Source organism: Dipodomys spectabilis, unplaced genomic scaffold, assembly GCF_019054845.1.
Source record: "Dipodomys spectabilis isolate Male_0828 unplaced genomic scaffold, ASM1905484v1 ptg000263l, whole genome shotgun sequence".
NCBI lineage: Eukaryota > Metazoa > Chordata > Mammalia > Rodentia > Heteromyidae > Dipodomys > Dipodomys spectabilis.
Genome location: NW_024870940.1, coordinates 183,334 through 200,230, shown reverse-complemented (window position 1 = coordinate 200,230; position 16,897 = coordinate 183,334). Strand labels below are relative to the sequence as shown.

General features: G+C 39.4%; 1 protein-coding gene across 3 annotated transcripts in view; it reads right to left on the bottom strand.

Moving 5' to 3' along the window:
- Positions 1 to 16,897, bottom strand: part of Fzd3 (frizzled class receptor 3) — a 55,549-nt gene that overhangs the window by 10,748 nt on the left and 27,904 nt on the right. For all 3 annotated transcript variants that reach the window (XM_042699836.1, XM_042699837.1, XM_042699838.1), the window contains one exon: positions 15,497 to 16,514. In XM_042699836.1, coding sequence (XP_042555770.1) covers positions 15,497 to 16,514 — 1,018 coding nt within the window. The remainder of the gene's footprint in view (positions 1 to 15,496; positions 16,515 to 16,897) is intronic.

Below are 16,897 nucleotides of genomic sequence, written 5' to 3'. Positions count from 1 at the left end.
GTGGCACTGGTATTTGAAATCAGAGTCTCATGTTTGCTCAGCTTCCTTGTTCAGCTGGCATTTTACCACTTGTGCCATATCTCCATTTCTGATATTCTGGAATTTTTAATAGTGTAGGTTATATATGCATAGTCAAACTGACAAAACCTTTACATGTATAACTAAAATACAAAAAGTTCCTAGATATAAACTTTATTATAGTAGATACTGACATATTTTCTATAAATTAATTGCTCTAAGACATTATCAACATGTAATCTGTAATGTAGTGAATACCATAAAGCTCTAGCAACAGATCAGTGATCAACTGGACAGAAAACATAATCATAAATTAACCAATACCTATAACTTATATTTTGTACTTTCACACATACACACACTTCCCTCCTTGCATTATCCAAAATGCACTGTCTGATATATATTTTTTGAGAGAGTCTTGCCCTGTAGCTGGGTTTACAAGCAAGTGCTACCATGCCTCGCTCAGCATACTTTTTTTTTTGTCCCAGACCAGGACTCAAACTCAGTATCTGATGCTTTAGCTAACTGGCAGGCACTTTACCACCTGAGCCACACCTCTAACCCCAGAATATTACTTCTTAAAGACAGATTAATATTAAGGTACACATTATATAGTATTAAAAAACAGGTTGCGCCAGGCACTGGTGGCCCATAATCCTAGCTACTCAGGAGGCTGAAATCTCAGGGTCATGATTCAAAGCCAGCTTGGGTAGAAAAGTCCTCATGAGACTCTTGCCTCAAATAAACCACTCAAAAACTGGAAGTGGTGCTGTGGCTCAAGTGGTAGAGTGCTAAGCCTTGAGCACAAAGAGGCTTAGGGATAGCACCCAAGCCCAAAGTTGAAGCTCCACAACTGACCAAAAAAAAAAATAAAAGGTTGAAACTAGGCACCACTGGCTCATGCCTGTATTACTATTTAGAAATCTGAGAAAAGATAATGGTGGTTCCAGGCAGCCTGGGTAGAAAAGTTTGCCAGACCCCTTCTGAACTCATAGCTGGTGGCACATAATTCATAGTATCATGTGCTTGTCCTCCTAAGCAACATATGTGGAGGCTTATTGGGAGGCCCATCTGGCCAGAAAAGTGTGTTAGGCTCCATCTCTGTGGAAAGAAGCTATGTATTGTGGCACACACCCATCATCTCAACTTCAGTGGAAAGCCTAACACAGGCAGATTGTGGTGTAGGTGAAACCACAGGCATTAAGTAAGAAGTTATCTCAAAACAAATGAGCTTGCTGGGCCCTGGTGGCTCACCGCCTGTAATCCTAGCTACTAAGGAGGCTGAGCTCTGAGGATCACGGTTCAAAGCCAGCCCAGGCAAGAAAGTCCATGAAACTCTTAGCTCCAATTAACCACCAGAAAACCAGAAGTGGCACTGTGACTCAAATGGTAGAGTGCTAACCTTGAGCTGAAGAGCTGAGGGACAGCATCTAGGCCAAGAGTTCAATCCCCACAACCAAAAAAACAAAAAAACCAATGAGCTAGAGGCTTATCACACAGTCATAGAGTGTCTGCCTAGCCAAGTGTGAGGCCTTTAGTTCACACCCTAGTACCACCCAGAAGAAAAGAACTTATGCTTAATACCTACTAACTGCTCAAAAATATGTTCCATAGAGCAGTACGGTCCTAGAAGATACTAACAGATAACCCACAATAAGTTATTCTGTGATGAAATTAATTAGGGATAATACAATCTTCCCATGAAGGGATTACACATTAGTATGCAGAAAATTCTGGAAAGTCCCCTGTTATCTCAGTTTTTTCCTAAGATGACAGTCACTAAGAAGCTGGAACAGTTTGTCCTGGTAGCCTACAAGCCTGCAAATCTGGGACAACTTTCTAGGGGAATGAGACACTAATTTTTAGGTCTAATTCTCCTATTTTCCCATTCCATGAGTAAAAAATATATATCACAATTACCATGATTATGTTTCTTAGCTCATGAGTCACACACACACACACACACACACACACACGAAGGTAGAGTGAGGCAAGAGGAAGAATGAGAGAAGTTTGGCTCCTATCACATACTTGCCTGCATTCAATAAACAGGCAAAAATGGACCAAGTGAAAAAGTATTTGTATATGTAAAGAGGAGACTTGCCTGAATAATAAGAGGAAGATAGCTAAGAACTTAGAGAAATAAACTAGTAAAACTGTAGATAAGGAGTGCAGAGGAATACTTCACAGATGATCACAAAACTGTAGGAACTGTGGCCGTGAACAGCACTGACCTGAGCAACGTGACCTGGTCAAAACACTTTTTGTAAAATAAGTGCCTTGAACTGACTACTCATGAACTCAGGATAAGACTTTCACCCAGATACAGACTCCAAGTTTAAGGAGGTGAACTGACTCACTCAAGGTCATACATCTAATAAATTCAGTCATTTACAGACAGAGTGCTAATCTCTCCAGGTACAGAGATGGAGCAGAAGATGAGTCAGAAAACTCCTTGTCCTTGTTGAACTTAGAGTGGTGGGAAAGGTGGAGTGCCATTACTATACTATAAAGAAATCTCAGCATTTCAGGTAGCAGTAAGAACTAAAGCATGATGTGTAACAGCATTTGGATAAAAATGGTGAGTAAAGGAGTAAAGATGTATCCACTAGGGCTGGGAAGATGGCTCAGTGGTAGAGCGTGTGCCTTGCATGCCTGAGGCCCTGGGTTCGATTCCTCAGCACCACATAAGAAAAAAGCCGGAAGTGGCGCTGTAGCTCAAGTGGTAGAGCGCTAGCCTTGAGCTGAAGAGCTGAGGGACAGCGCCCAGGCCCAGAGTTCAGGCCCCAGGACCGGACCCAAAAACAACAACAACAACAAAAAAAGATGTATCCACTGAAATGACATGTAAACAAGGGTTTAAAGTATATTTTGGAGTGCAGACAGTTGAAACAGAAACAACTACAATTCTGAGAAATTAAATCCTTTGTCTTTGTAGAGGTAACAAGATGGCCAGACTGTGGCTGGAACTAAGCACGAAGGGTGAGGTGTAAAGTCACCAAAGCAAGCAGAGGCTGGCCAAATGATACACAGCTCTACAGGTAATGGTAAGGACAGATTTTAGTATTCCTAACAGGAAGCCATGGGTGGGGGTTTGTCTGATTAAAGAGGCAGCAAGATGTCACTTGTTTTAAAAAGATCATTTTGACTACTATGGTTTGAAAGAAAGAGAAAGAGAGAGAGGAGGGAGGGAGGGAAGGCAGGAAGGAAAAAAGAAGGAAGGAAGGAAAACTGAAAAGAGTAAGATCAGGAGCAAGAAACTTACTGAGAGGACCACCGTGGAATTAGTGAGTGGCTTCACTTGGAAGTGGTGTGAAGCTGTGGCCTGCCTGTGAGGGCTGAAGGAAGGCTCCAGATTTGAATGTGAATACCTGGAGAATGCTAATACCATTTTTGGGGTCGGGAAGAACTGGGGATGGAAGACAGGAAACAGGATGAGGGAGTTTTATTTTATACAAGTTAAGCTTTAGATGCCTTGTAGACTATTATGGAATTTGAAAATGGGGCTAAGCTATACAGTCTAAACATGGGACTGGATATGATTATCCAGAAAGGAGAGAGAAAAACAGAGTTGGAGAGGAGAAATCCTATTTTCTAACTTCTATACTATCATGTTATAAACTGCATAAATTGTCTTTTGTAAATTAACATGGCTCACACTGGAGAAATGCTTAAATGAAGGAAATAAATTCTTTAATTAAAAACAAAATCAGTAATATCAAAACCAACAACCAATTGCATAAGGAAACTTATCAGACAGTTGGACAGCAGACATAACATGGAACATTTTGTACCATAAAGTTTAGTTAAAGCCAAAATTCCAAGGAAGACAAGTCAGTACTTGACAATGACACAGTGAGAAAGCAATTCAAATAATATGCTTTTGTGAACATGCCATAGGCAGGTGTTGGAGCCTAAGGGCAAAGATAGTGGGTTGAAAACATCTTAAGTTACCGCTATTTAAAAAGTTTCCCCTTATAAAGAAAAAATTATAAGAATATATTATCTTGCCAGGTGCCGGTGGCTCACGCCTGTAATCTTAGCTACTCAGGAGGCTGAGATCTGAGAATCGCGGTTCAAAGCCAGCCCGGGCAGGAAAGACCGTGAGACTCCTATCTCCAATAAACCACTAGAAAACCGGAAGTGGCGCTGTAGCTCAAGTGGTAGAGCGCTCGCCTTGAGCTGAAGAGCTGAGGGACAGTGCCCAGACCCAGAGTTCAAGCCCCATGACCGACAAAAAAAAAAAAAGAATATATTATCTTGTTATGAATCACACATTATCTTGTTATGAATCGGTAGGTACAACAGGATATAAACTAGCTAGAAGGGCAAAGCCTAAGAGAAATGCAACACGCTGCTCCTATTTTAAAATAGTCCTATAATGATCTGAATGATTAGATTATTTTAAGGAAAAAAACTTAACAAACAAATCAGTTCCTTGATTAAAAGGGACAAAAGAGAAACATTATTGTTTATAAATATCTTTGAAAACACTATATTCTTCCTGATGCTATAAAGTAAAACCTTAGCAGCTGAAAAAAAACATCATCTGATCCATTTCCTTGGCTCATCATCTGAGAAATAAGGAAACTCAAGAGGCAAGGAGAGAGAGACAGCATTTTTAAAGACTTATATTTTGATGACTGTCTTTTTCTACAACTGCATGGCTAAGTGTGAACAGCCTACATTCACTGCCTTCTGAACAACTGGTCTCCAGGAATACCATGCTAATTTTAATCAGGATCAGTGTGATGTGGCTTTATCCAACCATCATATGGAAAACCACCCATTTTGTTTTCCCTACCTAATTTCAATCTACAATCTACTGAAGCTGCTGGGGCTTAAATTCTTTTTAATTAAGTGGAAAAAATTACTCATGCTAAAGGGGGTGGCAGAAAATCCTTGAATAAAGAGAAAACCACCTAGGGCATATTTATGTTATTTGGTGGCTCAAATTCAATTCTTGTTTTTGAGATCTTGGCTTTTAATCAGGTTGGCAGAGTCCCGGCTCCTTTACTTATCAAGTGGAATCTATACTGATGGAAACATGTATTGCATTAGATTGTTTTTATTATTTTAAATATACTCAACTCTTCTATTAAGCCTGAGGTCATCAAAAGCCTGCATAAAAATCTGTTCATCAGGATCAGGCAGAATATGCATACGATTGATAAGAGACAAGTTTTGTTTGTTTCCGTAGTGCTGAGATGGAACCCAACTGCCTTGTCCCTGCTAGGCAAGTGTTCTACCGCCGAGCCAAACCACTGCTATCAATAGTTCTTCAACAGCGGCTTCATTCCAATTTTTGCACACAATTACATTGTTTACTGGTTTATCAGCTTTTGCTTTTATTATGTTCTAAAAAAAAGTCACCTACTTTCTGGGCACTTGTGGTTCACACCTGTAATCCTGGTTACTCCGGAGGCTGAGACCTGATGATCAGTGTTGAACCAGCCTGGACAGGAAAGTCTCTTATCTCCAATTAATTACAGAAAAAGCCAGAAGTTGTGCTGTGGCTTAAGTGGTAGAGTGCTAGCCTTGAGCAAAAGGAGCTGAATGACAGCGCCCAAGCCCAGAGTTCAAGCCGCAGGACCCGCAAAAAAAAAAAAAAAAAAAAAAAAAAAAAAAATATATATATATATATACACACACACATATATATATCACCTACTTGCCCAATCAGATATAAAGACTTATAATACAGTAATTAAAACAATATAGTATAGCAGTAAAGGAAGAGAATGAGGAACAGAATAGGAAAACAAGTTGCACATATGAAAATATTGTATATAATGAAAGGTCATTACAGATCATCTTAAAAGTTGGACTAGTCAGTAATTCAGTATCTATATATTTTGAAAATGGTTATCTCCTCTCATATCAAACAAAAATAAATTCTAAGCTGATTTTATGGTACACACCTGTAATCTTAACATTTGGGAGTCTGAGGCAGGAGCATTATGAGTTCAAGGTCAGCTTGGGATACAAAGAAAGTTCCAGACCAGACTGGAACACATAATAAGATTGCCAAAACAAAACAAGAAACTGAAAAAAAGACGAATAGATAACAAATATATATATTCTAAAAACTTATTGTATCAAAGGACACTATTTAAAAATACAGAATTATAATAAACTTATTATATATTTGTGTTAATAAACAATTTTTGTTTTTCTTGAGACAGTCTTACACTGTAGTCCAAGCTGGCCTTGAACTCTGATCCTCCTGTGTGTATCACCAACCAGGGCAAAAGCAACTATCGGAATAGCTAATAAATATAAGAAAAAAAATGACTTTCATGAGTAATTAGGGAAATAAAAATTTAAATAGAAAGGAGGATAGCAAATGAGACTGGCAAAATTAAAATACTAAGCAACAGTAAAGATGTGGAACAGTACAAATTACTTGTACTTTCATATGGATTCAAAACTGGCACAACCACTTTGCAAAGCAACTGATAACATCTAATAAAGTTGACCATCCTGTGAATTCCATATTTAGTTATAAATTCACACGCATGCACAAAAATATTCATTGGGGCTGGGAAGGTAGCTCAGTGGTAGAACGCTTGCCTTGCATGCATGAGGCCCTGGGTTCGATTCCTTAGCACAACATAAGCAAAAAGAAAAAAGCTGGAAGTGGTGCTGTGGCTCAAGTGGTAGAGCGCTAGCCTTGAGCTGAAGAGCTGAGGGACAGCGCCCAGGCCCAGAGTTCAGGCCCCATGACCGGACCACCCCAAAATATTCATAAAAAGCATTGTTTGTCAATGGAGGAGGTAACAATACTCAATAGGAAGCGTACACATTGCCTTGCTCATGTAACTGTAACCCTCTGTATAGTATCTTTACAATAAAAAAATTGAAAAAAAAACATTGTTTGTAATAAAAACAAATGAACCTATGTATATATATTACCATATAAAAATCTCATAAACATAATGAATGACGAAAACAAGCTGTAGAAAAGTTTTTGATGCTAAAAAGTTTTTTTTTTTAAATGTTAAGGCTGTAGTTGTGTAGGAATACATCTGTGAGTAAACTCTGGATAATGACAACTTGGAAGGGAGATGTGAAGGAAGAATTAGGATAAGGCTGAGCTGCAACTCCTAGTTTACCTTCAATTGCTGGAAGGAAACTACAAACTCCATTTTTCAAATATTTTACAAGTATTTTTTCCATAAACATAGACATCACTGTCTTAAAAGAATTATTTCTTATAAGAGTGGCTAACAACAATGAAGAATGAAGAAATTAAAGAACAAAAGGACTGTGAGATAGGGAAAGGAGAGAGGGGGCATTTTGTCAGGAGTTCTAGACAACTGATTTCTGATGCAATCTTAGCATCAAATAAATTCTGATCTAGATGTACATTTCCTTTTTTTTTTTTAAAGTTCCACTGGATCTGGAGTATATTCTATTTTTTTTTTTTTAAGTTGGTTGTGGGGCCTGAACTCTGGGCCTGGGAGCTGTCTCTGAGCTCTTTAGCTCAAGGCTATCGCTCTACTACTTGAGCCACAGTGCCACTTTCGGCTTTTTCTGTTTATGTGGTACTGAGGAATGGAACCCAGGGCCTCATGCATGCAAAACAAGCACTCTACCACTGAGCCACCTTCCCAGTCCTGGAGTATATTCTAAACTCACAAAGTTAGTTATTCATATTTTATAGAATCAATCCTTGATTAGCTTCACATATAATCAATCCTTGATTAGCTTTACATAATCCTTGATTAGCTTTACATACATATTTACATATATATGTAAATATCATCCCTCCACCATTCCTTCTGGGGTCTCATATACTCCTCTGAAATTATCTTCATTCTTGAAGTGTACTTCCGGTTTTATGGTTGTTAAATGGAGATAAGAATCTCAGGGACTTTCCTGCCTGGGCTGGCTTTGAACTGCAATCCTCAGATCTCAGCCTCTTGAGTAGCTAGGATAACAGGTATGAGCCACTGGCACCCAGCTTAGTACAAGTTTCTTGATGGTGAACTCTTAGCTTTTGTTCACAGGCAGATCAATTTACTTCATCCTGTTCAAAAGTGTGTGACTGGGATTGAATTCAGGACAGTGTGAATACCAGGCAGGTATCTCTACTGCTTGAGCTAGCCTTTTCTGTTCTTTTTTGTTTTTGTTGGTTGTGGGGCTTGAACTCTGGGCCTGGGCACTGTCCCTGCACACTTCAGCTCAAGGCTAGCACTTTACCACTTGAGCCACAGAGCCATTTCCAGTTTTCTGGTGGCTAATGATAAGAGTTTCGTGGACTTTCCTGTCTGGGCTGGCTTTGAGCCATGATCCTCAGATCTCAGCCTTCTCAGTAGCTAGGATTACAGGCCTGAATCACTGGCACCTGGCTTTGCTCTGGTTATTGTTGAGACAGGGTTTTGCTTTTTGTTCAGGCCAGCCTGGACTGGGATCCTATTTATATTTTCTGCTCTAGCTGAGATGGCAGGCAGCAACAGGCACATGCTGCCTTTTCTGTTCAGATGGGGTCTGCTCTGCTCTCTTGCTAGACTGGCGTAAAACCTTGCTTCTGAACCCTCTCTGTCTCACTGGAATGCCAGGTGCTTGCCACTGTGCCTAGCTCTTGGTTGAAATGAGTATCCTGTGAACTTCTGCTCAGGCTGGCCTCACACCTCGATCCTCCAATCTTAGGCTCCTGAGTAGCTAGAATTATAGGTGTGAGCTACCATCATCCAGCTCATCTTGGTTCTTGAGAATAAGGTTAAGTTCTCCAGGAGCCACAGGGGTGAAGTGTTGGTGGGAGGTATTTGTTAGAGAACATCTGAGAAGAAACAGGAAGCAGGACTGGACAGAGGAGAAAGTTAAACTGTTATGTATGAACAAAATTTACTCCACTAAATTGGTAAAAAGCTCTGGAGCAAGTAACCTTCAAAATGACCCATGTTAGGCCCGAACAGCCAGGCCTTTTTAGTCTTAGTAATTATTGGATGTGAGCTGCCCATGATGGCCATAATTACTGTTTCTATTCTGCTATTCTCATAAACTATTGAAATTATTCTTTAAATTCATATGGTGATACCTCCAAAGATTTACTGTTTTATTAACATGCTTTATAATCATGTGTTTAAAGTCATTATTTAGTATAGTGATTTTTATGCCCAATGTGCAGTAAATCAATGAGCTTCAAAAGTAGTAAAAAACGTTGACTATGATTATTTATGAGACAAAAAAAAGCCACAGGTTACCAACCACTATTATCAAAAGTGGTAGAAAATAATGGTTGATATTGATCAAGAACTGACAAATTATAGCCTGGAGGCCAAATATATCCAATGACTGTTTTCGGTTTCTTTTTTTTTTGGTCATGGGGCTTGAACTCTGGGCCTGGGCACTGTCCCTCAGCTCTTTAGCTCAAGGCAAGCGCTCTACCACTTGAGCTACAGTTCCACTTCCAGTTTTCTAGTGGTTTATTGGAGATAAGAGTCTCACAGAGTTTTCTGCCCAGGCTGGCTTTGAACCGTGATCCTCAGATCTCAGCCTCCTGAGTAGCTAGGATTGCAGGCATGAGCCACCAGCACCCAGCTGGGTTTTTTTGTTTGGTGGTACTATGGTTTGAACTCAGAGTCCTGAACTTGATAGGCAAGCACCATACTACTTGAACCATATTCTAAGCTTCCAAAGATTATTCTGTAAATGAAACCTTATTGGAATACTTCTTCCCATGTGCTTATTGTTTATGGCTGCTTTTGCCACATAAGAGCAACTGATCCCTTGCAACTGAACCACACAGCTCACAAAGCCTAAAACATTTTACTGTTTTTTCTTTTTTTTAGCTGGTCCTGGGCTTGAACTCAGTGCCTGGGCACTGATCCTAAGCTTTTTCATCTTGAGGCTAGTGCTCTACCACTTGAGCTACAGCTCCACTTCCAGCTTTTTTGGTGATTAATTGGAGGTAAGAGCTCTCAGACTTTCCTGCCCAGTCTGGCTTGAACTACAACCCTCAGATTTCAGCCTCCTGAGTAGCTAGGATTACAAGTATGAGCCACTGGTGCCCAACCTTAACTGCCATTTTTTTTGGGGGGGGAGGGAGAGGTCGGTCGTGGGGCTTGAACTCTGGGCCTGAGCGCTCTCCTTCAGCTCTTTGAGCTACAGCACCACTTCTGGTTTTTCTGGTGGTTTATTGGAGATAAGAGTCTCACAGAGTTTCCTGCCTGGGCTGGCGTTGAACCATGATCCTCAGATCTCAGCCTCCTGAGTAGCTAGGATTACAGGCGTGAGCCACCAGCGCCCGGCTTATCTGCCATTTTTGTAGGAAGTTGCTGTGACCTGTGGTAAATCATGACAAGTATACTTAATTATTTTTTAATGAGTGAACCATTTGTACAACAGGTATTTATGCAATTAATGCATAAATTAGATTCATAGCTTAAGCTATTGTTTTAGAGGACACAAACTGCAATGTTTATGTTTCAATTCATGTATCCAAAATTGCCAAGACAGTATTTTACAGACAATACTGTTTTAATAAATGTCTATAATATCCTACATTTCTATAATAATCTATTATTTTTTTCCTACAAGCGATTTAGAATAATTTTTCAGGAAATTCCAATAACAGAAACTAAACAATTCTGAGGAGAAATTACTTTGGTCTTAGAAAGCTATAGGCAAGATATCCACAACTTTATAACATTAGTAGCAAACACTAATCTTACAAATTATGCACTGTCTGTAATGATGGAAACATAGTGATCTTTTCATAATCTGATTCTTTAGAATTGAGATCCTATCAAAAAATGAAGCTAAAATAATAGAAAATCAGCTTTCACATTATTTTGCTATTTTTGTATTCTTCTAAATCAAGACTGGATAAACAGATGGGTTGTCTTGTGTGGCTGGAAGAATGTTTCTTTTTCTTTCTTTTTTTTTTAGAATTTTGCAAATGTTTCTAATGTCAATTTGACAGAGTTAAGCTGCTAGTGCTATGGTAACATATTTCTATTGCCGAAACAAAAGTTCTACTGTCAATATTCTTGGGACATATTGCACTGGATTAGATAGAAGACACATGATAAAATGAGGCAATTTATGAAAGAAAACATGTGCTTTTAAAAATCAGTATTTAGAAAAACTGAAGATACTAATTCAGACTATAACAGAGCAATAGCAATCTTACTCATTTGTCAGAATTAACTATTCTCTTGTGTTTTTCATTTTGTTATTTTTTATTTTTTGGTTGGTCATGGGGCCTGAACTCTGGGTCTGGGCGCTGTCCCTTTCCTCTTCAAGGACAGTGCTCTAACACTCGAGCCACAGCGCCACTTCTGGCTTTTTCTGCATATGAGGTGCTGAGTAATAGAATCCAGGGCCTCATGCATGCAAGGTAAGCACTCTACCACTGAGCCACCTTCCCAGCCCTCATTTTATTTTATTTTTGTCGGTTGTGGGGTTTGAACTCTGGGCCTGGGCGCTGTCCCTCAGCTCTTCAGCTCAAGGAGAGTGCTCTATCACTTGCACCACTTCCGGTTTTCTGGTGGTTTATTGGAGATAGGAGTCTCACGGTCTCTCCTGCCCGGGCTGTCTTTGAACTGCAATCCTCAGATCTCAGCCTCCTGAGTAGCTAGGATTACAGGTGTGAGCCACTGGCGCCCAGCTTTGTTTTGTTATTTTTTGAGACAAGGTTTCCCTAAATTGCCCAGGTTTCAATTGCTAGGATTACAGGTATGTGCCATCTTGTTTGCTCCATTTACTTTGGAGGCAGCTATGTAATCTAGTAAACACTTTTTTCTTTTCTTTTCTTTTGAGCTCTGGGCTGGGTGATGTTTTGGGGTTCCTTCTAGGACTCTACTCTCAAGTGTGCAAGCCACTGCACCACTTCCGGCTTTTTCTGTGATTAATTGGAGACAAGAGTCTCACAGACTTTCCTGAACCATGATCCTCAGAACTTGGCCTCCTGAGTAGCTAGGAATACAGGCATGAGCCACCAGCACCTGAATTAAATGCATTAAACAAATTAGGAAATATTGACAGCATATGAGTTTAACTTTCAAGTCAAACATTTAGAAAAATAGACAAGTAACATTAGGTGCAAAAAAAAAAAAAAGGGAGGGGATAGTTAAGTACCAGTGGCTTGCACCTATAATCCTAGCTACTCAGGAGGCTGAGATCTGAGGATCATGGCTCAAAGCCAGCCCAGTCAGGAAAGTCCCTGTGAGACTATTATCTGCAATTAACCCCTCAAAAATCAGAAGTAGAATTGTGGCTCAAATGGTAGAGCACTAGCCTTGAGCAAAAGAGCTCAGGGACAGAGCCCAGGCCCTGAGTTCAAGTCCCTGACTAACATCAACAACAAAATTGTATGTACATGTATATATAAATGTATGTGTATATAAAATAATATACATACTGAAATGAACTCCAAAGATATGGGGAAAGGACTTTTGTCATAATTTGACTCTATATTCTTTACCTTATATGTAGTGCATTCAGGTGCACATCTGCAGGAGGGCACAGAATCAGAGGAAAATGGAGATGAAGTACAGCAGTAAAGCACATTGGCTGCACTAGTCATTCATGAAAGTGAACTATGCAATTTGTGGGTGGAGAAAGGAAGGAGGGAATGGGAGAGAATGAAGGAACAGATGACACTATGCAAAAGGAAATGTACTTATGTAAAGCTAATCCTGCTGTATATCAACTCTAAAAAAAAACAATAATTTTTAAATAATTTTAAATAATAATTTTTAAAGTGCCTTAAGAATGAAACCCTGAACAAAGCAAATTAAAGAAATTGAAACTTGTTTTAGAAAACCAACTTGCCGCTGGGAAGGTGGCTCAGTGGTACAGCGCTTGCCTTGCATGCATGAGGCCCTGGGTTCGATTCCTCAGCACCACATAAGCAAAAAGAAAAAAGCCAAAACTGGCGCTGAGGCTCAAATGGTAGAGTGCTAGCCTTGAGCTGAAGAGCTGAGGGACAGCGCCCAGGCCCAGAGTTCAGGCTCCATGACAGGACCCCCAAAAAAGAAAACCAACTTGCCTTTAAAAATTTACCTCTTCTTATTTTGAAGATAGTAGGATAGAATTTTAAAGTAGATGTTCAACCCTTTTCAACTATTATGATACAAAGTTAGAAGCCAGCAAGGGACAAATCTGTTCTAATTTGCAGACAAGATTCTACAAAGAGTAAGACAATCATTAGAACAAAGAATCAGCAGAATGTCTAATACAAGATCATTGTTTAAATCCTTCAGTGGAATTTCTTTTTTACATCATCCAGTTTAATACCAACTGAGGTAAGATATCACTCACAATCGTTAAAAAACAAAAAATCATTTTTTTGTTCCTAGGTACAAATAAAAACAAAGATATCAAGGTTCAGTACTGCAAGAGGGGGCAATTTTCCTTAGGCTCATTTAGAAATAAAAACCAATTTCAATTTAAAATCTTATCAGTCTTTTCCATAAAAAAATTGATCTTAAAATTTACATAAAAGGTCAAAGTGTCACCGGACAAACACAGTAGAGGAAATGTGGAACTGACACATGGCCAAACAATTGGTCCAATGGAACAAAAGACCCTAAAATGAAACTTATCTCTGACACAGATATGTTATATTTCAGATAGGCTATCTGACAAATAGTGGTTTGTTGATATAGAAAATGAATGTCAAGGATATGCATCAAAAAGAAAATTGCAAAACCTGCAGAAAAATCTGGCAGACCACTTTTAGGACTGTAGAGACACGAAAAGTTCTATGAAACATGTAAGACAACAAAGTACAAATAAAGTTAAAATACATGCTACAGAGAAGATATCTACAATGAAAATAACTAAGAAAGACTACTGAGTTTGTTTATTAAGCAACAAAAAGCAAATAACCTAGAGCAATGGACAAAGGTAAAAATAAGCAAAAGAGGGGTTGGGAATGTGGCTTAGTGATAGAATGCTTGCCTGTCATGCATGAAGTCCTGGGTTCAATTCCTCAGTACTACATAAACAAAAGGCCAGAGGTGGCTCAAGTGGTAGTGCTAGCCTTGAGCAAAAGAAGATTGGGACAGAACTCAGGTCCAGAGTTCAAGCCCCAGGAGTAGCAAAAAAAAAAAAAAAAAGGCAGAGCAGTCAACAGATGTATGTAAATATTCTCAATCTTATTATTAACAAGGGAAACACAAGTCACTGAAGAACTGATACACTATTTCAAAGCTGGGCAAAAAAATGCCTAAGAGCATCACAATGGGGAGAAGAGGGAGGAACATATTCTAGTGTGAATGTAAATGAAACCAACCACTTGACATCTGTTTCCTACATGCAGTAATTTCATGTTTTGATGACCAATCTACAAAAATTCTTATTCAGATAGAAGGATGATATGAATATAAAAAAGCTAGAGCCTAAGAACACAGTTCTTAGTGGCAGAGTGCTTACCTGAGAGTTTCAAGTTCAATTTCCAGTACTGCAATCAATCAATAAATGAATCCATCAAGTGTAAAAAGTGAATTACAGAATGAAATTTTCCCACTTGTTTAATTTTTTATCCTATATTGTTTAAGCTTGAAAAATACCAATTTTATAGCTAAATACTCCTAACAGTGTAAAACACTAAGAGAATGGTAAATATCATTTGATAATGATGAACAGAAGAAACCAACTTAGATTGCTTAAAAAAAAAAAAAACTTGAAAACTTGTTTGAAAATGAAGGGAGGCGGGCGCTGGTGGCTCACGCCTGTAATCCTAGCTACTCAGGAGGCTGAGATCTGAGGATCGCAGTTCAAAGCCAGCCCGGGCAGGAAAGACCGTGAGACTCCTATCTCCAATAAACCACCAGAAAACCAGAAGTGGCGCTGTAGCTCAAATGGTAGAGCGCTCGCCTTGAGCTGAGGGACAGCGCCCAGGCCCGGAGTTCAAGCCCCACGGCCGACAAAAAAAAAAAAAAAAAGAAAATGAAGAAGGGAGGCTAACGGCTAGAGGCATAGGTTCTAGAGAAGGGTTAAGATGAGCGAGATAAATATGTGACACAAACACCTCCGAAAAATTTCCTTGACTACACTGCTCTTCTAAGACTGAACCCAGCTGGTTATTTACTCAGCATGAACAAGTCACTCAATATTCCTAAGCTTTGAATGAGATTTTTAAGAACTTGAGACTCTCTTTCAAATAAATTCTTAATCCAACCATCAGTAAAATTTCCACAAAAAACAGTGCCTTGCTTAAAATCAGAGTTGATGCAGTGTTTCCCCCTACAAACCTCAACATTTGAACAATCGATAAACTTTGCTTAGTGCTAATAGAAATAAATTGCTTGGAAGTCCATAGCTTTGCTTTATGACTTACAAATCATCATTTAAAATATCTGTACAAACAAATGTATACTTAAAGTGTATTTGTCAATTATCTTCAGTTGAAAATTTTAATGTGTAAGTTAAAAGCTCAAAAGCAGTTAACATTACCCTTTACAGTAACATGCCTTCTTTTCAGTATGCCACATTCTGAAATTGATAAGGAGGTTTCCCTTACCTGATATGGACATGGAATGTGATATTCTCTGCAGCGTTCTTGTATCCAAGTTGTTTCCCAGATGCCACGGTAAGCTTGCTCATAAAAGTAGCATCCAATTACAACCAAGAGTGGCACGAGATAAAGAATGCTGAAAACACCAATCCGGATCATAAACTTCACTAATTTATCTTGGTTCTCCTTTTCTAAGGGAATCTCAATCCGCACCCTGTTTAGGGAAATAATGCCGGCTAAGAGGAGAGAAACCCCAACTACCACATACAGGCAGAGGGGAGCAAGAACAAAGTATCTTAATGCATCAACATCGTAGAGGCCAACAAAACACACGCCACTAATATTGTCACCTTCAATTTTATTCATCGCTAAAAGGATGATAGTCAGTGTTCCAGGAATGCCCCATGCACTGGCGTGAAACAGCAATGCTTTCTTCTCAATTGCTTCACTACCCCACTTTGGCACAGCTGCTAAAAACCATGTGATGGTAAGAATTACCCACCATACACTGCCAGCCATAGTGAAAAAATAGAGTACCATGAAAAGCATGGTACAGGCTTTATTATGAGATCCTTGTGTCACTGTGGAAGCCTTATACTGGGCAGGGATAGATGCATTGCAGGCTACTCGATCCTCAAGCAAAAACCCAATGAAGAAAATTAATGATACCATCATATAGCAGACGGCATAAAATATAATAGGCCTTTCAGGATAACGGAATCTTGTGACGTCAATCAAAAATGTTAAAAAAGTAAACAAGGTGGCAGAGAGGCAAATGATTGAAATCAATCCTATGAAGTAGCGTGCAAACGACAGTTCTTCTCTCCTGAAGTACATATTTGGACAAGGTGGTGAACAATCCCGCACGTGCAAAAAAGAATAACCAAGATCAGGGTCGATTTTCAACTCTCGGGGACACCAAAAACCATAGTCCCTCTGCACTGCTACTGGGGCTCCTTCAGTGGGATCTCCAACTAAATTCAGATCCACAAGTCGAGGATATGGCTCGTCACAATCTGGAAACCTAAAAAGACACAGATGAAAACCATTTTTACGTACAGGACAATCTACTGCTATCTCACACTTGGTACTCCCCAATTCAGCGCCTATGGCCTTGTCTAGTCCTACATCCTGGCAACTGGGTAAGTGGGAAGAAACAGTGATGTCTTCTATATAAGCTACCTAAACAGATGACAGAACAACAACAAAACAGTTTTTTTGATTGTTTTTTGTTTGTCATGGGGCGTGAACACTGGGCTTGGGTACTGTCCCTCAGCTCTTCAGCTCAAAGTGAGTGCTCTACCACTTGAGCCACAGTATCACTTCCAGTTTTCTAGTGGTTTATTGGAGATAAGAGTCTCACGGACTTTCCTGCCCTGCCCGAACAGGCTTTGAACTGTGATCCTC